Source organism: Manis pentadactyla, chromosome 11 (genome assembly GCF_030020395.1).
Source record: "Manis pentadactyla isolate mManPen7 chromosome 11, mManPen7.hap1, whole genome shotgun sequence".
In the NCBI taxonomy this organism is placed as follows: Eukaryota; Metazoa; Chordata; class Mammalia; order Pholidota; family Manidae; genus Manis; species Manis pentadactyla.
Window position 1 is genome coordinate 52,723,944 of NC_080029.1, and position 27,351 is coordinate 52,751,294.

General features: G+C 35.3%; 1 protein-coding gene across 1 annotated transcript in view; it reads left to right on the forward strand.

Moving 5' to 3' along the window:
• The window catches only part of MDGA2 (MAM domain containing glycosylphosphatidylinositol anchor 2), a 900,504-nt gene that overhangs the window by 585,579 nt on the left and 287,574 nt on the right, over positions 1 to 27,351 (forward strand). Inside the window, exons 5-6 of the mRNA XM_057488484.1 lie at positions 1,485 to 1,617; positions 24,706 to 24,975. Of these exons, the coding sequence (XP_057344467.1) occupies positions 1,485 to 1,617; positions 24,706 to 24,975 (403 nt within the window). The remainder of the gene's footprint in view (positions 1 to 1,484; positions 1,618 to 24,705; positions 24,976 to 27,351) is intronic.

Below are 27,351 nucleotides of genomic sequence, written 5' to 3' on the forward strand. Positions count from 1 at the left end.
ATAAGGTATATCATTTACTCAATAATTGTCTGACTCAACTGGTTGTAGTATAACATTGTTTTTCAACTCTGCTTTCTAACTAAACACAATTTTCTAGGCATTGTTTATAGGTAACGTAAATGAGAAGCTATACTACAGTGAGAACATGTTGTAAATATAAGATGTAGCAACAAACATACTAATTCCCTGTATATTTGTATGTGTTTACATTTATTTGTATAGAAAAAAACACATTTTTCCTGAAGAAAAATTTAACTATAGAAAATTGTTGTTTATTTCACTGAGGAAAATGCCAAAGTGTGCCTGATTTAACACTGTATTTTGACAGTGAATGAAAGTAATTATGGCCTCAATACTCATGTACACTGAAGGAGACTACCCTTGGAAAACTGGGTCTGCCTGTGTGGACAAGCTTTCCTGTGAATGAACAGACAGTGTTGTTATGTACTGTTGATCCTTTTTGTATTCTGATCCTTCTGGGGAGTGTTTGAAAGTATTACAACTTTTAGGACTTGAGTGATGTTACTTACAGAAAATAAAAGAATACATGGTTCTGTACAGATGTTATCTGGAAGAAAATTAATATTTTGAAAACTGCTGTACCAAATATGATTTCACTGGGTATTGTTTACCATTTCCATTGTTAAGTTACTTAAGAGAGGAACTATTTTGTGAGGATGCATTAAATTAAAACTAAAGAAATCCCAAAAGCCCTATTTTAAATTGGGTAAGAGGATTCTTTTTCTTTTTTCTTGTTTCTTTACTCTTTTATCCTTTGAACAATTTCATTATTTTTACATGGTCTTTCATGGCTTATTGAGAGTTTGTAAGATATTTCTGTCCACTTGCCTGATTTGAGTCTATCTGCACATTCAATTGTGAGACCTAGATCTTGAACTCCTCACATAAAATAACCAGAACAGTAATAACATAGGAACACTCATGAATGCTTCTATAATGAAGTTTTAGATCTGTCACTGATCCATATACACAAAGTATTTTTGTATATAAACTTCATTATCTGTCATTAGATTGACTTCATTAACTTTATGCTACAAACAGTGTTTCATTTATCGGCTCCTCTTCAGAATCTTTTTCTTTCATTTCCTGTTTAAGTCTGCAGAGGGTGTAGTGTTGTTGAACAAACTCCATTATTAAGTACACTGTTCTGATCTTTGCATAATAATTTGCATAACTACCACCAGAAGTAGATTTTTCTCCCTAGGAAGCTAGTTTGCAAATAAAATGTTATTAATTTTCTTTGTAGTCTGTTAGTTTTTATCTCCTGGTACACCACAGCATTATTTTTAAAAGAAATGTTGTTTTGTTTTGTTCTGTTTTTAATTTGGGGCATTTTCCTTAAAATAAGACAGTCTGCCATATTCTGGTAATAATATGATATAATACAATATAATGCCATGTTCTTTCATTAATTCATATTGGTTACCATTGGCTTTTCCTAATGACCTTTTCTACATTTTCAGGGTGAAACAAAGATCTTAAAACTAAAGAACCTTCGACCTCAGGACTATGCTAATTATAGCTGCATTGCTTCAGTGAGGAATGTATGTAATATTCCTGATAAGATGGTGTCATTTAGACTTTCCAATAAAACAGGTATGGAACTACCTCTGAATGTTTTATGTCTGTTTTCACAACTAATGTTTAAAAAGACTCTAACTTTCTTACAGACCAAATGATTTCTATAATGTATTTAGGAACAATGCCTCTTTTTTCCCAGAAAATTCTGTGATATCTGAAAAGCTTTTGGTAAATGGAGAGTGCAGACTGTGATTGTAATATGCTCCCTTGTAATCTGTTTATTTATATACATGCAAAATTATAATTCCTTAAAATGTTAAATTCATAAATGTCATAAGCAAGCTTATATCCTTGTTCAAAAAGAAATTTGAGAAATATTAGATTCTGCATATAAAAATTTATGATCCAAATTGCTGAAAGTGCTTTGTGATCTCAAAGCTAAGTAAAAGAACCTCTCTTTTACTATGTTTCAATTAAGAAAGCTAACTGGTAAGTTCAGGTAGGTGTTTTTAGGAATGTATTTTTATAGAAAATATCAAAAGAAGATTGCAATTCAAGTTAGCCTATGTTTAGCAATACAGTCCTCAGAAAAACTGCAGAGATATTAAGAAGAAATTGCTACATGAAAAAGCAAAGAAAGAGCATTTGAATTAACTATCTTTGATATGATTGTGTTTAAAGAATCATCTTAATAAATTTGAACTTGAACTGGTTTTGCAGAACTTTCCGTGGCTAGTAATATACATTTTTATTTTTAAATAACTATGTTAAAATAAAGAGTTTTAAAAGTACCTTTCCCATTAACAAATACCTTGAAAAGTGTGAGCTTTGTGTGCCTGTAATTAAAATATCCGTATACTGGTCTTATGATTGCCCAGTGTCTACAGCTACAAAGAGGTGGGGACAAAATTGATCCCAATGTTTGAAGAGTTATTTTAAATAGGAGACTGATTAGTTACTTGAAATTTCTGTGGAACTGGAAAAAATGAACTTAAATCTCAGCCAGAGACTTTTATTAGGAATAATTAAGTACTGCTTGCTATAAAACCAAAAGGAAAAGATTAGCATGAGAGGTGATAGACTTTCCAGTTCCTGACATTGTTTTGAACAGCCAGATGACTTTATTTCTGATATGATTTTTAACAATTACCAGCTCAGAAAACAGAGACTTGCCTAACTGCCCATTTGAGATCGCAAGAGCACTATAATACAGGTGTTTTGTTGAATTCCACAGCTTTCTGTTCCATTTTTATATTTTTTCAGGCTAAATATTGTATATCTAGACTGAACTAAGAAAATAACCTATTATTCTCTTTTATAAATTACCTCATGAAAATTCTAGATTGATATTCACTACAAAATGAGCATTAGCGTTATCGTACATAATTTGGATTAAAAATGTAAGCTAGTAGCTTGTTTGACTCTTCAATAACTATAATCAGGCATATCATGTGCCTTGTGCTTTACATATTCAAACCAGGTTTGCTTCAGCATCTTGTTGTGTTCAAAGTTGGAAGAGTTTGTGCATTTCAAATAGGTAAAATCATTGAGGGGCTCTCAAATTACATCAGAAATAAATTAAACATTTGGCATCTTCATACAAACAGGTCTATAAACTGACAAGTGCATACAGGCTATTTCACTGCTTTTCTAACATTGGAAGAAGATCGTGAGTCACCAATGCCATAATCAATGTGGAATGCAGGTGCTCTTTATGTTTTCACTATTTTGAATCTCTAAATGACATAAAGTTCCTGTATTCTTGATTTGAAAAATGTCAAGGAATATGTGTAACTCATTGAGGGAAATAATATTCTGTTATAAATATTCTAATTTGATTAATCTCTGTTAATATGTTTATGAAAGTATAGTTTTGGAAATAATTTTTATAAAGGAGATCAAATAACTGACTAATAATAAATATATTTTTGGTACAGATGAAATTTTATTTTAATATCTCTTTAGTCAAATAAGCTTTTTAATTTCAATGAGCCAATGGACCTGATTTGTACCATGTTCAAATGGCACAGCATACAAAGATGAAAATATTGTCTGCTGTGGCTAAGATCTGTAAAAGTTTTTGCAGCAGAAAAATCGTATCATGGAGTACAGTTTTCTGAGCCCATCCCATCCCTACTGAGTTAGACTTCCTGGGAATGACCTGGCCATGTATACAATTTAAACAAGTGTAAATAATTGCTTTGGAAAACAAATGTCTTTGTTATCAGACTAATTTCCATGACCATTTTGTGAATAAGAACTTTGTAAATGAAAATTTATTTTTTCTGAAACTCAGAAATGTCTAAGTATCATTTTTAAAATTAGTATCATCTATAGATTCACCAATAACTTGTTTTCTAACTTTCCTACTCTGAATTGGCATCATAATAGAGCTAGTAATTGTCTATGTGCCTTGGAGGGTCCAGGCATTTGTTGGCCCCTGTTGATTACTTGGTAGGTTATGAAAACTCTGTCCCAGAAAGGGCATTGCTTATCATACTTATCTAGATGCCTTATACCTTATCATGAAAATTCATAGAATTTTATAAAACATTGAGTAGTATGTTTATTTATTGTCATGCATACTCCCTGACCAATTGACATAATGTTTGTAGCAAGGTCCAAACTTTGTTTTGGTTGCTTTCCTACTCCCATTTGGAAGAAAGAGTATTAGCTATCGATTGGTAAAATAGTAATGTAGCTATATTTTTCATAGTTTATTGAAACAGACCTATTATAAGTTATATATTTAGAATATTAATAAAATAGATATAGTTTGAAATGACCATAGTTACGGTAATTTTGAATATCAACTATTTCAAATTTCTTAGATTATCTGTAATTCTAACATGAGAGCACATAGGAATCATCATAAAACAAATGTAATTAGTTTTAATATATTTCAAGCACTTATATATGTTGATGTCTCAATATTTGAAAGGCAAATAAGAACTAAGTAGGTTACTTATATTAGGATGGAATACATATTTTTTACCTGCTTGAGAGGTTATGATGAATTCTGTACAGAAATGGGACAGGTGGAGCTAATTTTGCTTAATTATATGGGTCCTTTGATTCAGTCTGCTCAAATTTAGCATCTATAAAGATTATCTAATTAAGATATCTTCCTCAAATGTGTATCACACTAGGTAAGAAGTCACTGTAAAAGTATTACTGGCTTTATAAATATGGGAAACCCATCCCGCCTTCTCTTTCTTCCTTCCTTCTCCTCCTTTCTCTTTTTTTGTCCCCCTTTTATCTGTCCCAATAAATTACCATGGAAAAAGATACACAGATTAGGAAGCATCTCTGTTCTCTATGTTAGATATCTATTCTTACTGTCTTATATAACCCATCGGGACATTGTAATATACATGCGCAGCAATTGCTGTGAATCTCATTATAAAGTTTTTCTGCGCTGTGATCTATTTATGGTAGTTCTCTCCTATGTTTAGAGAAATTCAACTAACTTATCTAAGTGTTATGAGAAATAAATTAATACTTCAGTATTAGGAATTTTATAGGAATAGCGTGGGTATGAACGAAAAATGCGTAAGCACTTCCTCCAGTGAAATGGTATGCCCCTCACCATAGCCAGTTTAAGTGCAAAGGTAGAGACAGTAGACATTTTGCTGCATAACTGGGTACAAACCTTGTGAATTCCTCTTAGCCATGTGGATATTTGGGTGAACAGAAAATATGATATTAGAATATGGTTGATATGCCACACTAATGAAATGTTTCCTGTAACTTTTGCATGAATCATGAAATTCGAAAATCTAAGGTGCAAAATTTAGTTTTCAAACTCGAAGATGTTACTTAGCTTCTCTAAACTTATTTTTCCCCTCCCTAAATGAAGATAACACAAAGTTCCACATCATTTGGTTTTGTAGGCTATAAATGCTATTAAATGAAAAACTTTAAAAACTATTTGGCACAAGTAAATACAATAAATAGTAGTTATAACTGGATTGTTAACTTAGATAATAGAAAGAAGAAATAAAATTGGCACCTCAGCAATCATGATGAGCTTATAAGGATCATAGACTTTTTTCTAGGATATGGTATATAGCTTAAACCATTGATGACTAACCTTGAAATAAGTTCAGAATCATTTTATGAGCTACTTTTTCAGTGGGTAAATTAAACGTTAATATTTCCCAGAAAAATCTGTGGAAATGAATGCACATTCTGGTACATTTCTATTATTATCATAAATGCTTAATAGAAATAGAAATTATGGTATGTAAGAAAACAGATGAAACTTGTATATTGTGCTGATATGAAATAGATTCTTCATCTGAGTGCTCTGTCATTTCCTAAGGTAATCAATTTATATATGCCCTATTCTCAATAATGTAGCTTTAGAAATGTGAAAATATATGTGATGAGTATGCAGGAACCTGGGGACAGAAGCAATGGTCATTACAGGTTTCAACTTTGGTCTTTCTGAGACTGTTTCCAGAAAGAACAGCAAGGTGGCCCAGATTTTCCAAAATCCTACTACCATAGTAACAGGATGTTTCCATGTTGCTGATATCTCCCTACACCTGTGCATTTTGTTGAAAATATAATGAATATTTTCAGGTTTGTTGTATCCAAGGTAATTCTTGGATAGAGTTCTTATATAGCCCCTCATAAACTATCAACTCTCCCAGAAGACATTGTAACCTAGGCACAATAGGTGGCTAAACACAGAAAAAGAAAAAAATACTGATAATAAAATGAAAGGCAATGCTATCATATTTATTGAAAAGGATGCAAGTTATTGAAATGATATCTCACAACACAAATTCTGTGGAGCATATCATATAGTTTATATTTTAATGAACATCTAGAATAATTAGATTTCTCCAAATTTAAGTAGTTGTTATTCTTTGTGTTGTTAGACCATAATTGTGATTGAGTAATTTTTTATTCATAAGAATACAAATGTCCAAACCATGAGTTTTATTATATTTGTTTCAGCAGGCTAAGTAAGGGTATACTTACCTAAAGTAAGAGCATTTTCTATATCACTGATAATAATAAAATATATTTCCATACAACCCTGAACCTTTACTCCCAACCCCCCACCACACTCGTTTGCAGAGCTGCGACGAGTGAGGGCTGGAAGAACTTCCCTTCTTGTTGGTTTGTGGCCTTCCTCTCCTGGGAGAACAGCGACCTCTAGTGGCTTGTGCTGGGCAGCTGCGCACAGACTGGGCTTCTGATTCCTGCCCGGCTGCTATGGAGTTTATCTCCGCTGTTGCTGTGGGCGTGGCCTGTCTCTGGCTGCTGCTCCAAAATGGTGGAGCCGAGTTGGAGGGGGAGCAGCTGGGAGGCTATTTATCTCCGTGAGGGGCCTCCCTGCTCCCTGCTGCCCAGGGGGTTGGAGTGCCCAGAGATCCCCAGATTCCCTGCCACTGGACTAAGTGTCCCGCCCTGTCCCTTTAAGACTTCCAAAAAGCACTCGCCAAAACAGAACAAAACAAAACAAAATTAAATAAATAATTAAAATAAAAAAAAGCCACTCGCTTTTCTTTGTCCTCAGGCGCTGGCCTCAGAGACCCGCTCACTCGTCTTGCTGCCCTGTTTCCCTAGTTTCCAGCACCCCACGCATGCACTGTGTCTGCGCTCTGATGCGGATGGCTGGGGCTGGGTGTTCAGCAATCCTGGGCTCCCTCTCCCTCTCAGCTCTGACTCCTCTCCTCCTGCGGGGAGCTGGGGTGAGGGGCGCTTGGGTCCCACTGGGCTGGGGCTTGTATCTTACCCCCTTCACCTCGCAGGTTCTCGCAGGTGTGGATGTGGTCTGGATGTTGTTCTGTGTCCTCTGGTCTCTATTTTAGGAAGAGTTGTCTTTGTTATATTTTCATAAATATATGTGGTTTTGGGAGGAGATTTCCACTGCTCTACTCACACTGCCATCTTGGCTCTGTCCCCCACCAGATTTTCTTTTAAAGTCTGTTTGTCTAAGTGTTATTACCCCAGCTTTTTTTGTGTTTGTTTATTTTTGCATAGAATAATTTGCCATGCCTTCATTTTTTTATTAAGGTATCATTGATATACAATCTTTTGAAGGTTTCACATGAGTAGCACTGTGGTTTCAACATTCACGCATATTATCAAGTCCCCCCCATCCCATTGCAATCACTGTCCATCAGCTTAGTAAGATGCTTGTCTTCTCCATGCTTGTTACTTGTCTTCTCCATGCTATACTGCCTTCCCTGTGACCTACCTATATTATATGTGCTAATTATAATGTCCCTCAATCCCTTTATACCTCCCCCATCCCTCCCCCTTGGTAACCACTAGTCCCTTCTTAGAGTCTGTGAGTCTGCTGATCTTTTGTTCTTTCAGTTTTGCTTTGTTCTTACACTCCACAAATGACTGAAATTGTTTGGTACTTGTCTTTCCCTACCTGGCTTACTTCAGTGAGCATAATACCCTCTAGTTCCATCCATATTGTTGTAAATGGTAGGACTTGATTTCTTCTTATTACTGAATAATATTCCATTATGTGTATGTACCATATCTTCTTTATCCATTCATCTACTGATGGACACTTGGTTGCTTCCATGTCTTGGCTATTGTAAATAGTGCTGCAATAAACATAGGGATTTGTATCTCTTTTTGAGTCAGGGATCTTGTTTTCTTAGGGTAAATTCCTAGGAGTGGAATGACTGGATCAAATGTTTCTATTTTATGTTTTATGAGGAACCCCCATATTGCTTTCCACAGTGGTTGAACTAATTTACATTCCCACCAGCAGTGTAGGAGGGTTCCCCTTTCTCTGCATCCTTGCCAGCATTTGTTGTTCCTTGTCTTTTGGATGTTGGCCATCCTAACTGGTATGAGGTGATATCTCATTGTGCTTTTAATTTGCATTTCCCTGATGATTAGTGATGTGGAGCATCTTTTCATGTGCCTGTTGGCCATCTGAATTTCTTCTTTGGTGAATTGTCTGTTCAGATCCTTTGCCCAATGTTTAATTGGGTTACTTGCTTTTTGGGTGTTGAGGCATGTGAGCTCTTTATATATTTTAAATCTTAATCCCTTGTCAGGTATATCATTTATGAATATATTCTCCCATACTATGGGATGCCATTTCATTCTGATTATGGTGTTTTTTACTGTACAGAAGATTTTTAGTTTTATATAGTCCCATTTGTTCATTTTTTCTTTGGTTTCCCTTACCTGAGGAGGTGTGTTAAGGGAAAAAGTTGCTTATGTTCATATTCAAGAGATTTTTGCCTATGTTTTCTTCTATGAGTTTTATGGTTTCATGACTTACATTCAGGTCTTTGATCCATTTTGAGTTTACTTTTTTGTATGGAGTTAGACAGTGATCCAGTTTCGTTCTCTTACATGTAGCTGTCCAGTTTTGCCATCACCAGTTTTTGAAGATGCTTTCATTTCCCCGGTGCAGAGTCATGGCTCCTTTATCATATATTAATTGGCTATATATGTGTGGGCATTTAGGAGTCCTGGGCTCCTATCCCCTCCCTGTTCCATTCCTCTTTCTCCTGCCTGTAGGCTAGGGTGAGGCGAGGGCTTGGATTCTGCTGGATCATGGCTCAGCCGCTTTACCCTTTTCTGTATGATCTTCTCTTCTTCCCTAGATGTAGGTAGTCAGTTATGCTGTCTTCAGGTCATTTTCAGGTTTAGTTGTATTTGCTCTATTTTCTTATTTTATGTGCTCTGTTTTGTGAGGGGATTTCCACCTTGCCTTCCTATTCCACCATCTTTTTCTCTGCCCCTCCAATCGCCTTTTTCTTTTTGCTCTTCAGCTGAGATGATCACTGTCTTTCAGATCACTCATCCATTCTTCTGCATATTCTAATCTTCAATGTATTATTTCTGATATGATTTTCATTTAATTATTGAATTATTCATCTCTGGTTGGTTTATATTTTCTATTTCCTTGTGAAGTTCTCACTGTCTGCATCGATTCATCTCCCAAGTTTGATGAGTATCTTTATGACCATTACTTTGAACTCTTTATTAGTTAGATCACTTATCTCCATTTAGTTTAGGTTTATTAATTTTCTTCTTAGGTTTTGTCTTGTAATTTTTTTGGAATGTAGTCCTCTGTCTCCTCACTTTGTCTAACTTTCTGTGTTCCTGTAGAGTATGTATATCAGCTATGTCTCCTGATCTTGAAAGAGTGGCCTTATGTAGAAGGCATCCTGTCAGGCCCAGGAGTGTGATCCTAGAGCAGGTGCTCTGAGATGTCCCCCATGTGGGCTGTGTGTACTTGCCTGTTGTGGCTGGACTCTTATTGCTGCAGGTGCACTGGTGAGCTGGGCTGTTCCCAAGTGTGGCTGGCCTCGAGGCCCAGTAGTGACTCTTTTGGGTGTATTGGTGGACATGGCTGGACCTTTCCCCCTCATTTACCCACAGGAACCAGTTTAGAGGGGTAACAATCCTGGCTGAAGCTACCTGCCAGGTGTCACAAGGTGGGAGCTGCTTAGGAGGGGCGCCTGCCAGGGTAGGTCAGTTGACTGGGGTGGGTCTGCAGGGGCATTCTGGATGAGAGTGCTGACAAGGGAGATGGAGAGTTTCAGAACTGGCACCTGTCATGGTCAGGCCAGGTAAGCAGAAGGAGAGAAGAAAGATGGTGCCTGCCAATACTCTTATTTCTAGAGAAAATTCCTCCAGATTCCTGCCCCTCCAATGCAAAATCCCTAAATTAAGCAATAAATCTCATTCACATATGGTCAAGGTAAGTTTTAAACTGCTGACTCTGTTCTGGATCTTACAACAAGGAAGATTGTGTGTGGTCCTTTTAAGAGTGGAATCTCAGTTTCCTATAGCCCTCTGGTTGTCAAAGGCAGGTGTTATGGGGGCTTGTCTTCCTGGTGCAGGTCTCCAGGTTGAGGCGTGCCTGATGTGGGGCTGGAACTCCCCTCAGGGAGGACCTCAAAACCTGTAATATCCCTCCTGCTTGTGGGTTGCTATGCTAGGGGTGTGGCTCCTGACCAGACTGCCTCTCTGCCCTTCCTACTCTCTTTGATATGGCATTTTCTTTTTATCTTTGGCTGAGGAAGAGCTGTTCTGCTAGTCTTCAAGTCATTCTCAAAGAGGATTGCTCTGTATGTGGTTGCAGCTTTGTATATCCATGGGAGGAGATGAGTTCATGATCCTCCTGCACCACCATCTTGATCCCTAGTTCTGTGGGATTTTACGAAGCCTTTTTGTAATATGTTTTATTTGCTTTTGTAATGATGAAATATAAACTATGTATGTGCTTACATTTCTTAGAATCAAGTACATCAATCAGAACCAGGTAACCTTTTGAAAATGTTTTTATTAAGAAAATAGGAATCAATTATTATCTCGTCACAGCACAATTACAGAATAGTCTCCAATTTAATGAATGAGCAGTATGCCAACAGCTTTCCTGAGGTGAACCATAAGTATATGCTTTTTCCTTTGATATTCTAATATGATGAAATACACATATTATTCTCAAAACATCACATTAAAATTTCTGTGTTTTCAAGGTGTCCTCTGACCTTAACCACACTACTCATAGAGTTAAACACACTGTTCTATGGCTAAGATGTAGCCCTGTGGTCACTAGTAATATCATAGAATCCTGTGATCCACAAGTAACCCTAATTTAAAAGATCTACATTGGTTCATGAGCACTTTTAATTAAATTTGAAAAAAAATAGACCATGTAGTAGTTCATATAATAGGAGTAGGGTGTCTAGTATATTTTTACAAGGACTCAAGGAGAAATAAAATAGGTAGGCTCAGAAATAATGGACAGGCAGAGTATCAGAAATGCATTAACGTCAATCTTTTGAAGCCCAGACACAACATGTAGTTTCAGTTTGTTGTTGTAACAATTATTTCCAAAGCATCAGAACTTTCAGCTGTTCCCTCATTTTCCATTTTCTGCAAAGTCTGTTTTAAGAACCACTTTTTTTTTCTGATAACAACATAGTCCTTTTGATTTACTTGTTACTTGGTCTATGGCCATAGAAAACAGGTATGTCCAATTGCTTCGGTTTATGTTTTGAACAGCATTTCTTTCTGTCAGCTCCTTTTAGTCACTCTTCTTTAGTTGTTATATTGTAATACTTGTCCATTTTATGGTCTGCATCGTTCAATCACATATCCAGTGAATATGTAGTAAAGTCAATAGTATTGATTTCTGATAGACACATTATAATAGTAATTTATTGATGGTAACCTTGTCCTCTTGATCTATTAATGACACCTATTAACCTAATTTACAAGAATGGAAATTATGGGAAAAAAGTTGTAAAATTTCTGGCATAAATAGATGTGACAGTTTGCACTTTGGTTTAGCATTGCAGCATTGTGCTCAACTAAGAAAGACACAGGATTTTTAGCCACGTAGAGCAAATAGTAGTCTTGTCTCTGCAAAATCCAGCAGCACCAGTTTGCTTTGTTCTACTCAAACAAGTTTGCAGGTCTCCACTGGTGAAACACAGGCAATTTCATGTAGTTCAACTTAACAGGTAACAGTAGATGAGAGATTTCTTCAAAGTGGTTGTCTCATATTAACTGCAAATTAGAATATATATATTTCCAAACTCTTAGAGGGAACACAAAGGGGGAGAGGAGGCTTAACTCCTTCTATTATTACTGTATCTTCCTAATTCTGTTCATCTTGAGCAATAATACATAACTGAAGTCTTGCCTCATTATATATTGTCTTTCAACTTCAAATTTTGTTTGATATGATGAAATTTTAATGTTTATGGGTTTTTCATTTTGGAATGATAAGCAAAACCAACCTGATGTGATATGCATACAGAACAATGTCACTGTGGACTCTACATAAATATGATACTACATTTCAAAGAACCTGAAAATTCACTGAAAATGAAATGGTCTGAACATTGTTCTATGTCTTTAAGCGAAATGTTAAATATGAATATAAGTACAAAAAAGTATTATTACATGTATACAGATCCACAGAAAATATATAATAAGGATTTAATTCTCAATTCAGTGGAAAACTTAATAGGCAGTTCAATAAATATCAATATTAAAAAGTTGAAGAAAAAAAATAATTCAACCTTTAAAACAAACGGTAAGTATCCATTTTTTTGCAGAGATATTTAAGAAGCTCTTATTAATCATTTAAAATAGGAAATATGGATTTACTAAAATCTATTTTGAAAGTATCAGAAGTAGAATGTGAAAGATATATTTTCAGTAGCTTTAGAAATAAAGTATTGGAAAGGCATTTTGTACATGGATTTCTTAGGTTTAGGCAGGAATTGAATTCAAAGGTGATTCAGTCAATGTTTTATCTTTCATATTAAAATAGTGTTAAAAGGTTTTGTTGGCTTTTAGTCTTTCTTTAAGCAACTTCCATTTCATGCAGTGTATTTAGTTCCTCTACATATGTTACATTACAGTATTATCTTACTCAAAAAATAAATCCCCCCCATATCATGTAGCAGCATTGTCCTAGAACATGACAGTAATATATTCAAATGTTCTCTGAATGTCTGAAATCCCAAGATAAGAAATGCAGCCAGTTTAATAGTTAGACTTGAATTGACTCTTGTTGGAGTTAGATCTGTAATAACAGTGTTAAGCAGCGTTTAGTATTTACAGTATTTTCACGTGCTACTGTAGTGACACCTACTACAAGATCTGTAGTTTAAAAACTCATATTCTCCAGCATAAACTACAATCTTACAGCTTTGTAATTCAGTCCAGTAAAATGGATGCTAACCACATACAAAATTTAGGATTAAATTTCTCTGCTTCAGCACATTTATTTTTAATAAATTATACTCTGATTCTTTGTTGACTTTTTCCTTTTTCTTCCTTCTTATTTCATTAACCATGGGAAAGGAATATGAATATAAACATAATAGTAAAAACAACACTTGATATCTCTGCACTTGAAAGTAAAACATCTAAAAACATTTAGCTTTTTATAAAACAAAATCTACACATTTCTAAGGCCTAATAGAGGCCTTAATTTTTTGAGGCACCCTCACTTCGTAGAATCAGACTGTTCATTCTAACATTTTTAAATGTACACATGTCCATAGGAGGCTGGAGCAGAAATCCCAGCTATGGGATTGGTTACTGACACTTGGTAAGGAACTCATAACACCGTGCTTGTCTGGGTTGTGATCCAACTGAAAAATCAAGATATGATATTTGTGTTCTCTTCCGTAAAACTACTTCTAGAACCCAAAGTAAATAACCATTATAAGCTCAAGTGTGTTAAGTATGAATGCATAAGTGACTTGCATGTTTTGATTTATTTGACCTTTGGTCTAATACTGTATTCAGTAATATATGACTACTTTTATCCTTCACAAAGTAGCATTTAACAGGAAACTATAGAAACATAAGTAGAAATGTTTCTCTCCATTTATTTAATACTAACATCTAAATATATAGATGTATTCCATCTTTTCTTGCCTTTTAAAATTATACCTGCCTAATCTGACATTGGGGGATGATAGTTGAAATAGATGAAGGCTTGGCCACTCATTCATCTTTGTGACCACATTTACTATTCTCTGTAATAGTACACTTGCTTCTCTTGCTCTTTTATTGATAGCAAATTGTCAACTGCAACTGTTCTCCATTTTCCTCTCTCAACAATCCTTCCCATGTTTAAATTTCTTCTCCTTCCCTCCTGAAATGTGAGAATTTAATAATTGAGTCCATTATAGTTATGCTGAAGTTAAAGGTAAACACATCCTCAGCAATGGCCTTCAGGATTCTCTTCCAAAGACACTTCAGGATTTAAGCTTTGAAAGTATGATGTAGGTGTTTCACAGTCCTTTTTACATTTTATTCTGAATGGTAGAGATTTCTGGAAGTCTGACTAGCAAGTCGCATTTATTTTTGCCCTTCCCAGGTATGTATTACAGCATACATGGGGAGGGCAAAATTATATTAAATATAATAATGTTATCCCTTCTTTCTGTTAGAGAGGTGTCACTAATTCTTCCTCTGGCATAAATATAGTCAGGAATTCACTTAAATCTTGGAAATTATCAATTTTATTTATTTCACTCTAGAGTTTATCCACAACGCTTTATGTCTATCTCAAGCCAGATTGCCTAAATTAGAACTCCAGCTCCATGTGACTGTTGACAGTTTATCTAAACTGTTTCTCAGATTAGTAGTAAGTAAATAGGCAGTAATAGTGTCTACCTCACGTGGTTAAATGAGTATAGGTAAAGGTCTTTGAAAAGTGCTTGGCACATATTAAGGGCTCTAATTGTCTGTGCCTAATTACACACACCTTGAGGGCAGGATTTTTGTTTATTTCTGTTATTTCCAATGCCTAGAACAGTGCTTGATACACAGTTGGAACTTAATAAACGTACGTTGAATTAATGAATTTTCTTAAAACAGATTCCTCCGCAGAAGCTTATTTTGTTGCTATTAGTGACATGGCTAATTCAGCTCCTGATATATTTCTTTTATCTTTGCTATATAGTGGAACCAATTTAGACATCTGAGTAACCTGAATAAAAATGTGTCGTAAGATTAGGAGACAATATACCCAAGTGTTTCCCTGATCAAGATAGAAATTTGGTTTAGGCAGTCCTTTAAATAATTTCTAACAGAATTCCCTTGATGTTTAGAGGGGCTAATAGAGGACCTGCAGAGTTAAATCTGTTCAACATTATTCTTCAAGTTTAGCTATGAGCGAACTTGGCCATGATTGCTATAGAATGAAGTCACAGAATCATAAATGGATTCCAAATATAACACTGTAATACAGTGTCTCCCAGGATGAATAATAAAAAGAAAAAAGCTAACCTTTATCAGCCCAATGAGAGAATAATCAGTATGAGAGTACCTTTCTGCATGGATTCCTCTGCGTTATAACACGGGCTGTAGAGATACCAGCTGCCTCCATCTCAGCAGCTTGCGGGGGCCAGCGCGGAGTTACTGTTCCATTTGCTTTGTCACTCTGGTGAGGTTTCAGGAAATAGAGCTGCAAGGTCAAGACCAGATGGTCTTAGAGGGGATGTCCTTTCTGTTCTGCTGCCTCTCTGTATCACTCTTACAGAAGAGCCTTAAATCTTGACTGATGTTTTAAAAATATATATTGAATTATCCGCATACTGGCCCTCTTATGAAAAAGGTCATGTGTCCTTTATTTTGGTTTCAGGGACATAATTTGACTTAAATCACATGTTTTATTAATAGTAGTGTATGTGTTTTAACTGAGCAAAGAATTAAATGCCAAGGAGTGTAAATACTATGCTACATTTATTTTATATATCTGGTGTACTAAATTTTGATAAAAACATTCTTCATCACCTTGTTAGTAATACAAAGCATGGTTAAGTTTAGGGTGTTATAAAATGAAAGAATTGGCAAGTCTTCATAACTAGTACTTTTCTTTGAATGGCTCGTGAAATCTTGAGGCATATATCACATTCTTTCACATTTATTTTATTTTATTTTATTTTATTTAAGTTATGATGGTCAGGGCTTAGGTGGAGTTTCTGTTCTCTAATTTTTAAATTAAACATTATTTTATTCATTGATATCTTACTGATAACCTAATTTTTTCCAGACCCTTTTTTGGGTGCTAGTGTTGCAGATGTAAAAAACATCAGGACCCTTCTCATCCTGAGCTCTTATTCCTAAATATCTCACAATGAAAGTGTAGGGGTAAATGTAATAGTGGTGGTGGGGAGGGGGGTGTATTATGAGCAGTTTTGCTTATACAAAGGAAGAAACAACTCAGTTGGTTTGGGCAAGAAATTAGGAATTTGTCATTAATAATGATGTTTGGGCATGGTAGAGCACTCAGCTACTAGTTTACTAGTTGGATAAAGAAAAGAATTTTAGGCAGCATGATGGTCTGCTGATCTTGCAAAGAGGACATCTTTGCAAACTAACACTATTCCTAAAAACTTAGTATCTTCTATGAAGAACAGGAAAATTCCATGGTCAACAAATTCCTTAGTTGTAAGTGCTTGGATTTTCTCTCCGTGTATGATGACCCACTGGGATTCTCCTGCAACAGCAGATGAATGCTCACTTACTTGTAAATGCGAGTAAGACCAAAATTTGCCAAGATTTCACCTGTTGGCAAGTACAGTAAGGGATTTTGTACAAGGGAGTCAGATATAGGTACTACTAAAGTTCTTCCTCATGTTTTCCCAGTGTTTATGAAGATGTCAGGCCATTAAGTATTAGTGACCCAATGTCTGGCATAGTTTATTGACCAACATAATAAGCTTTTGATTTTGTGTTTTGCTCACCTTAGAATACAAGTTCCATTTCCACTTTTTCCATTTATCTCATTCAATGACTAGATTCAAATGTAAATGACACTTGTTATATTTTGTAAAGTCTCATTTCATTGAAGAATATATTTTGGCAAATTGCTTTACTCTCTGTGATCTGATGGCATATACATCCTGGTCAGACATCACAAATGCACATAACTTCAGAGAAGAGACAGGTAATATAAACATATGAAGTCACCTAAAACAATGGGAGTTGCAGGGATAGAGCCAATTATCTTCCTGATAGGGCATAAGCTTCTGAGGACAAGGATTTTTTGGCCATTTTATTCATTGATATATCCCACATGTCTGTCACAGGGCCTAATGCACAGTAGGTGCTCAATAAAGAATGAATGAATGGGTGAATATTTTCAAATGTGTTGTACTAGGGAGAACAAGCAATACCTAAAGAAACCCCTTCCTAAAAAATATCAATAATAACAAAAACAAAGTTATTATGCCAACTAAACAAAACCCATCTGAGGGAACCCCTTGTTTGGAATCCGTGGAATTATGAACTGAGTCTCTTCTAGGAGAATTTTACGTAACTTTCCATGGAGGAACACACTCTTCCTTCTCAATTATTTCCAGAAATATCCATCCTGTGAATATTAAAATAATGAAAAATGCATTTGTGTTCAATATATGTAGCAAAGGTACTCTCTCTACTTAGAGGTTATTTATGAATACCTTTTAAAATATTGCCATATCTTGGAGCACTGTTTTAAATAGAATTCCGCAATACAATATCATGGGCTTCATGCAAATTGATTAATATGTCAATAATGATAATATTTAAATAATAACCCCAAGTAATTGGGTGGGTTGTTTTGCATGTTCAAATCAGCTTCTAATATAGTCTCTCATTTTTGTTCCATGAAATCTTCACAGCTACCTGTATTTCAATGAAATGTATGTTGAATGTGGATTTCAATGAAATGCATGAAAATACAGTAAATTCCTGTATCTCAGTGAAATGACTAGTTCTTTTGAAATAAGCATTTTTCAATTCCTTGAATCTGTAAGCATAGTTTAATCACATCTCTCCACACAGAAGCTGGACTTGGTTGTCTATCAACTATATTTTCTAGTTTAAAAGACCATGGAACAGAAGCAAGAAGTTAATCGTATATATTTTTACCCCTTTGTTTAATTCATATGTGCTCTTTTTTCATTTTGTGCCTATATCCTGATAGATAAAGGTGTCCCTAGTCACCTTTCTTTTCACATTTTCTCCACATAACCAACTATTTGGTCATTGAATTTACATGGAAAGGTTGTCCTAGCATCCTGTGAGTGTCCTGCCTTCTCTGAATATGTTCTGAAGGTTGCTACAGCTTCTTTTAACTTCCACAATCAGTGTCGTTCTGTCTGAGGACTTTCTGTGGACTCAGCAATGGGTTCAGCCAAAGCCTGAGGTTGGGAAGTTAGAACCCACAGAATAGTCCTCAGCTGTTGAGGCACAGGGGCTGGCAGTCACTGCACCCAGCCTTCTTGCTCTTCAGCAGGGGAGTTCTGAGGTGCGTGTTACATAGTCTCTTATGGGGTTCCCAGCAGCAGGGAGCCAGGTTTCTCACAGTGATAACCCACTCATTAGTGATCTTTTATTAGTTTTTCTTCCTTTTTTGTCACTCTTTTATGCTCCTTCAATAAGCTCCCTGGGATCTCCACTCAAATTAATTACTTTTATCAGGACCTTCTTTTGGAGTGATTCAAACTAAGTAAGACAAATACCATACCAGCTGAGGATTTTTTATGGAGTGCTTTCTGGTTTTTTGTTTGTTTATTTCTCCTTCCTCCTGATTTCCCTGTGACTCAAGTTTCTTTCTAATACTCAGATTTCTTCCATTCAAAAAGACACGGCTTAGAATATCTTTAACTCAAGGCAACTGGCAGGTTTAGACAGTAAATTCTTTCATATCAATTTAATAAAGACAGGAGTGGAAAACTAAGATGCTGTTTAAAAATTAAAAGTCTGAGATCTATGGAGGACCAAAGTCTCTAAGAATATAAAGATGGTTATCACTGCACTGTTTTCATTTTCTTGAACCATGTTTATCTTCAACAAAGTATTATGTTAAGTAGCAGTAAAACCAGACCAAAACACCCAAGAAGTCATTGACTTCAGCTAAAATAATATTTTCTTCCTAAAGAATATATTCTTAATCAACTCCTAACTAAATCTTTGCTTCACACATCTAGAAGAGTCTCTGAGGAACTGACTCACTAAAATTTGTAGTGAGAATGAATCCCAGTCTGCAAGCTCACGTTTGAAAGAAATATCTTTCTGTATTATTTTATAATTCAACTTCATTTCCACTTCAACCACCTATTTTGTTATATTTTCAGAAATTTTTGTCTCAGCCAGTGTGTAGTTCCACCAGATTTTGTTTAAATTCTAGGTGCTGTGTTGTACCAAGGTGAGGAGTGTGGGGTCTGAATCTTTTGGTAAGCATGTGTCACCTGAGACACCCTACATTCCTATTGTCTTGGCACATTCAGGTCTATCAGTCTCTGCTCCTCCAGTGCACCACTGTGGAGCTAGGGCTGTTCCCCTGAGGCATGGAAACTTTCCCTTGAGACTCACTGTGCCCTTGTCTATTCAGCCAGTCACACCCAGTGACCTCAGACCAGAAATGGACACACAGGTCCTCTCTGCTCTTGAATAGCCATTTAAGATTTGGTGTGAAATCAAGAGGCCAGTCTTCTCTCTGTCTCAGACCCACCAAAGTATCTGTTGCTCAGCCCAAGAAAATTTTTTTTGTTTGCCAAGAGGGGAGGAGCTTAAGGGACCATGGGAAGAATTCTCCTTCTCAGAGTTATTTCCTAAAATTTATTTTCCATATATCAGTTATTGAAGGTCTAGTAAGGATGTAGAATTTTGGAAAACAGAAACAAAAATTGGCCTTTCCTCTCTTTCTTTTCCCCTCTTCCCTTTCTTTGTCTCTCTTTGTTTATCCTACTTTATCACATCTCTCCCTGACCAATAATCCAATTATCTATCTATCTATCTATCTATCTAATCTATTATCTATCTATCATCTATCTGTCATCTGTCTATCTATCTAATTTATCTATCTATCACATTCCTACCACAGAGCACATCAAGGATGCTAGAATGTTGGTGCACTGATCTCAATGAGAACAGTCATGTCTCTGACAGCTGCTTTGGTGACCCATGCCTTGCATCATTAAGTGCTGGAAAAATTATCATTCTGAAATTTTGATTGGCACTACAGTTATTTATAAGCACCATGTTACATGCATGTTTATAATTAGTAGTGTCTGTATCTATGTGTGTGTATTATGTTATAAGCAAACTTAGTTGAGAAATTATTTTTATGTAATTTGAGCCATATTTTGGCAATAACTATAAAACATATTTAAAACAACATCTGGTTTTTTACTTAATTTGAAAGATTTCCTTTGTTTATGTATTTAACCTTTTTCCACTTTTTTAATTTGGTTTGATGAACATCCCAAATAAAAATTACATGCTATCCATTCAGTGTTTTTCTTATCCCCTCGTCTTTTCAGGCCTCATCTTTGATTTCTTTATTACTTAATTTGTCTACCACATGTTGCTGTAAGAATCAATGGATGTCTAGATCCTATAGAATGTTTTAGAGCAATGAATTTTTCTTATGGCAATAAGAGAACTGATGATCTCCACAGTCTTACATGTTTCTATTTACATAGTGATGGGGAATTTTGACCAACACATGAAGTAGACACATACTGAACACTCAGCTACATACATTATCTAGTACAATAAGAATCATCTTTCTTCATTTCCATATACTTACACAAGTGCTGAAGAAGAGGCTTATAATACATAGACTCAAGATTGTTGGACAGTTGGAGCACATTGTGAAAAAAATAGCATTTACTTGCACAGACATTTTAAAGGCTCTATGAAAACAAGGATTATTAAAAACCAGTAATTTCAACTTACAAATAATAAATATTGTAAACTATTTAACACAAAAAGAGTTTGATTATGTTTCTTAAAAATGTATATGGGTGTCTATAAATATATTTTATATGATGTGGTGTAGGACCTCCAATAGTCAAAAATGATTTTAGCTCTCTTTTTGTCTCTGTCTCTCTGTCCCCCTGCTCTCCCTGCTCTCTCTCTCTCCCTCTCTCTCTCTCTCCCCAACCCCCTCTGGGGCAGCCACTCTCTCCTTCAGATAATAAAATCTCTTGCGTGGGCCTGTGTCTCCTGAGTCATTCTGGGAACCTGAGCTGCTTTGGGAACCCTCACTGCCCGATCCTCCTCCACAGGCTCACCGTCCATTTACCCAGTCGCTCCTCTTCTCGCCCAACACCGGCCTTCGATTTGCTTATATTACAGGATTACCAACCCCTCTCCAAAGACGATAATCCTTATTGACCCTGGAACATGCCATCGCCACTGCAGACCAAGGGCTCATCTGAGGACCGCCCCCATCAATACAAAAATGAACTTCATCGCCCCTAATCAGCAGGAAGCAGTTACTGAAGACTAACCTTCACCCCTTCCCAAATCCTCTACCACTTATAAAACAGAAAAGGGAGGAATGTAAGAATATAGTAATTTATTCTCCATTTGCCCCATGGTCCCAAGCACATAAGCCAGTGAGAATTATGCCTGGGCTTGCCCCGCCTTATCTCTAAACATCCCGACCCTCCCCCAAGGCAACAGGACTAGCGGATCCGCCACAATGAAAGGTACCACGCTGCTGCCCTCTCTCTCTTTTTGTCTCTTTCTCTCTGTCCCCCTACTCTCTCTCCCTCTCCCTTCTCCCTCTCTCTCTCTCTCTCTCTCTGCTCTCTCTGGTGCTCCCTCTCTCTCTCTGCTGCTCCCTCTCTCTCTCTCTCTCTCCCCTTTCCTCTGGGGCAGCCACTCTCTCCTTCAGATAATAAAGTCTCTTGCGTGGGAAAAAAAAAAAAAGATTTTAAAATATGTCTTCTGTATGCATCAGAGTGAAATAGAATAATTGCATTGTACAGTGACTACATTTTTTGTAACTCACTCATTTGCCTCCTTATGGATTTGCCTTACTAATTATATTTTATGTTGAATAAGTAATATACATAATATAATATTAATATATTAATAATATGTGACATTATATTATTGTATTTTTATTTATTCTATTATTTATATATTTTATTACATTACATTTGTTTTATTTATTTATTATTTGTTTATTATAAATAATGTTTATTAAGCACCCATTATGTGCCAAGCCCTGGACCAGGCAATGGGGCTGGTAATAAAAATAATGACAAAAGAAAACACTTTTCTCAGTGCATAATTTGTGCTAGGTACTACTGTAAGCACTTTACACATTAATTCATCTCAACGCTGTAAGATAGTTAATAATTACTTTCCTCCATTTCAGCAGTGAGAAACTGAGTCACTCAGTTTTCAATCAGTCACTCACTGAAAAAACTTGCCCAAGTTGAAGCAGTTATTAAATAATAACACAGTCAAGAGTCGAACCAAGTGTATCTTACCATTCAACCATCATGCCATACTTCAGAGAATGCAATCATGACACTTTACTTCCGGCTGAAAAGCAACAGTGGCTGCCTGGCTAATATTATACAATATAATATGAGAAGAAAAATAGGGGGCCCATGGAAGCCTGTAAGAAGGAATAGCCAGTCCAGGATGTTTTGCATTATCTTTTATATACCTCCAAATTTGAAAAAAATCCTTCCAATAAGAAATTAATTTTTTTATTCTTTTTTTTATTGAAGGATAGTTGATAAACACCAGATTCAACAGTGACACCCATTATTAAATCCTCATCCCAGCTAACGCAGTCACTATCGGTCAATATAGAATGATATTACAGAACCGTTGACTGTATTCTCCATGCTGCACTTCCATCCCCATGACCAACTTATACTATGATTGAGATTTTTGTGTCTCTTTATCCTCTTCACCCTTCCCACCCACGATCCAATCCCCTCTCCCATGGTAACCACCACTTTTTTTTTCTTAAAAGTATTTGTAATAGTAGAAAAAAATATTTTTATCTTTTTCCTACTTTAATTTTTTTCTCTAGGGCATGATTTAGACTTAAGCGTGATAAATCCCAGTAAGATTGTGAATATAGTTCTGCAATGCATTGTGGGTAAAACAGTGGTCTTCCTGTGATACAGGGGTTTTCTTTTTTTGAGCTTTGAAGTTCTCTTAAGCTATTTGCTTTAATATTAACTATCTAGTTAACAACTATCTAGATAACTATCATAGAACTATCTAAAAACTATCTCTACCACAACTCATCCTTATACAAGTCAATTTCAGGGGCAAATATTTCTTGACTTGATATCACCATTGTGTGTTTCCATAGACCAAACGTATGCTATTAATGGCCCTTAGCCCTTGTGATTTTTAATTTACTAAAATCTGATGTAAAACAAATGAGCTTTGTAAGTATATAAATATTGGAATGTCTAGAATTGAGTTTTAACTAAATACCTTTGTAAGATTATACTATCTACCTCAAATTGGGCTATAGGAATTTTTCTTACTTTTTCATGATGATATATCAATAATTTAGAATTTTAAAAATATTTAATTAGTATCTTCCATAAGTTTGACAGTATTAAATAATTATTTGAGATACTTTCTACCAAACTGCAGTGCCTTTTGCATATTTTCATTGCATACATTTCCCAACAGGTTTTTAATCATAAATCCTTATAATTTAAAATCAACACCTCAAAAGGGCTATGAAGATACTTTACTTAAAATGATGTTAGAAGGATCAATATGGAGAAAATTTCCACACATGGAGTTTGTCTTTTATTCTGAGGAAAATATTCTCCTCTAACTCTAAGCTGAAGTTAATACCTGAAAAAATAAATAAAATAAAATCGCACAATACAATTGAACACTTTGTTTCTAATATGGATTGATTCATTCAATAGAATTTTAATTTGGGCACAAAATAATTCTGAATGTGTGAACTCAAACACCATCCCCCTGTTTTTATTAGGTACTCATGAAGGCCAGCACTGACTGCTGTGTAAGCAGAAAAAAGTGCTGTATGGGAATATAGTTTTTGTGCTGTTTCTGTTCTGAGTGTTTGATGAAAAGTCTGGAACACAGCATTTTTACTGAATGGGTATTTATCTTTCTCTTTTTTAACCTGAAAGATTGAAATGACTTATTTTCACTGGGAAGATTATTGTAACCCCAACATAGGAGGGGTGGCAGGCATAGTTTGGTGACTGTCTGAACTCTCATGTGTCTGATTGTGTCTAAGTTTTAAAGTAGTGTTTATGAGAACTCATTCCTTAGACCTCTGTGAATGGAAAGATTAGAGGTTAAGAATGGAGACTGCATTTGAATTAGATAATTGTGTTATTCCTTTTGAGATAAAAAACCAGGTCCACTGCTTAGTAAAAGACTGGAATGATCTATGCCTTTATCTCTTTTTACTCATTTGTGTTCAGCTTGCAAAAATGTATCATTTCACCTCAGATTGCCCCCAAAATTAAATAATTGACAATCTTCATCATGAAAATACAAGAACTAAACGGCTGCAATGTTTATACCTGGAAGGACAAAAACAAATGGTGATTGTCAGCACTAAAAGAGAAAGGGATTTTTGTTTTAAGACTTTAATCCCTCTTGTCATTTTAATTTTGGAGCAATAATCCAGGAAAACATAAAATGTAATTCCCCTCTCCATGTATAAGATTTTAATACAGTTCTACAGGTTTATACCATATAATTAAAATATATAACTATTATATCTGGTTTAAATTTGATTAATGCAGTAAGATTTTAGCAAGAGAACAATATTTAATTTTAATTGTTTGAATAAATATAAAGCATGCTTATGAGTGCTAGTTGTAGTAGATCTAAATAGGAGCATGTTCTTTTGTTTATGTCTTTTAGCATCTCCGTCAATTAAGCTCTTGGTGGATGAGCCTATAGTTGTAAATCCTGGAGAGGCCATAACATTAGTATGTGTTACGACAGGAGGAGAGCCTGCACCCTCTCTTACCTGGGTCAGGTCCTTTGGGACCCTGCCTGAAAAGACTGTTTTGAATGGAGGGACTTTGACCATACCCGCCATCACCTCAGAAGATGCTGGTACTTACAGCTGCATTGCCAATAATAATGTGGGAAATCCTGCAAAAAAGTCCACCAACATTATTGTGAGAGGTAAGTTTGCTGAGAAAGTATTACATCATAGATTTCTGGGTTAGTCAGGCTATCACATAAAAGCAAATAATATTTAACATAAAAATATTTCCTCAAATATGGCTCATATATGAAACATACACAGAAATTACTTATCAATGATAAATGATGTTTAATTATAAATGGAACCTAAAATTCCTAAATCTTAATAACTATGCTTTATATTTGCATTGAATAATTTTTATAACATGTTCTTAGTGATACCATTGAATAGTTTCTATAATATATTAGTAAAAAAAATAATGAAATTGCATATGTGGTGAAGAGCTTTAAACCTTGTCATACAGATCATGTATTAGCTTAGGAATTTAACAATTGTATCAATTTAAGTCAATTTAAGGTTTAATAAACATTTGTTTAATCCCTACATCAAGCAGATTTTGAATTGTGGAATTATATAGAGATCTATAAAACATTACCTTTTAATCAAGGATTCTGCTGTCAAATAGTGAACATAAAATACATAATTAATAGCCATATGATACAGTGTTTGGCAAGTATAAGCAAAAGCTATAGACATGTAAAAACTTATAGTACCTTCTGGGTAAGGTTATTGGGGAATATCTAATGACATATTCACCAGGTCTGGGTAATGTTTTAACAGACTGAGATTAGGGAAAGGCATGGAAAAGTCAGAGATAGTAAAAGGCAAAATTTATTTGAGGAACTGATGTAAAGGGGTAGCTAAGTCAACAGCAGTGTTATTCTAGTGGGGCTGCTATAAACTGGGGTCTTGGTCCCACATGTAGAGGAGACGCTATCCCTCTGTTTTGGAGGATATAAAGTTACTGTGCAAGGAGGTTATGGTTCTTCCCATCTCACTTCCCCTGGCATGATGCTGGGTTGAGGATGGAGGATGGACATCCATGCCTCTAAATTCAAAAAGATACTTACATGCCCAAGAGGTCTCTTCCTGCAGACAAATAAAAATTTCTCAAGATGAAGGATTACAATGGAAGCAAAATATAATTGAGTATATTAAGATTAATACCTGTGATTTTTGTGAATATAGATTGTGGTTTTAATGACCGCAGCTATCTGTTATCCAAATTATCAGAAATATTCTACTTGACCAAATATATACTCTATTCAAATATTGCAAGGTGTTACAGTGTAAATCAAGACACTATAAATAGTGCATTACCTGCTATAAAATTTTAAGCTATGCAGTATTTAGTATTGTGAAATGTATCAGTTTTTTCTATATCAGTGCAAAATAAAATCTAATGCCAATTAAGCTACCACAGTGTTTTCTTGTAAGATAGAAAGTTATTGAGAGAAGTATTTCAGCTTTGTTTACATTTAGGTTTTCTTTTACAACAAAAATCACCTACTAGCATTCATAAAAAGGAAATTAAAAGAAAAATAAATTGATTAAATTATCTCTGAAACTTCACACACAGAATCAACCCAACCTCAAAATCTGTTTTTATTCCAGTCTTTCATGACTATGGTTTTCTACACAACATTCTTCTTGGTCGTTAAGAACATTTATAATCCACACCAGATCACCACTGCTGTGCCTAGCTGATAGAACCTGTAAGAGGCTATTGAATGTAAGACACATCATGATTTTAGAAAGCTAAAGTATGAAAATAAATAAGGGTTTTAAAATCAATGAAATGTGATCTCTATTTCAGTTGTTTAATTTTAGAGACTAATACTGGACAACTACCATATGCTAATGACTCAGCAAATTTGTAAGGAATGCATGGGTGTAACTACAAAGATAAATGACTAATCCCTATCCTCAAAGGAGTTTTTAATTCTGTGAGGAATATAAGAATACCAAGGAATAATATATAGAAATAAATAAAAAGATAGGGTCCATGAATGGAAGTATCTTAACCTTCCTATTTTAGGTATCTCTGCTGGTGAAATGCGGCACTGTGTAAAACATTGTCTCATTGAGTAACCAGATTCTTTTTCCACCCCAAATCTCAAAGAAAAACCTGTACACCAGTGTTTTTCTTTGTTTATAATCACCAGTGTTTATTGTTTCTGTCTTTGTTTGCTTTTAAGCTCATGTTTTTCCAAGTAGCCATGAAATAATGCTGCTAAATCTTGCTATAATAATTGTGAGGTTAATTACAGCATTGCCAAACTACTTAAATGTCATGGATACAGTATAGAATCTCTCATCGATTATTTTATCAAAGACAGAAAAAGGTCACATTAAATTTAGTTTGACCATGGGGTCATCTCCAACTATATTGAATCCCTGTACGAGCGGCAAAATGTCCAGAATAAAATGCCTATTGCTCAGTTACCTTCTGACAAGGACTAACTCAGTCCACAGCAAATATTTGTTCAGAGAATGATTTTTCTCCTCCATTT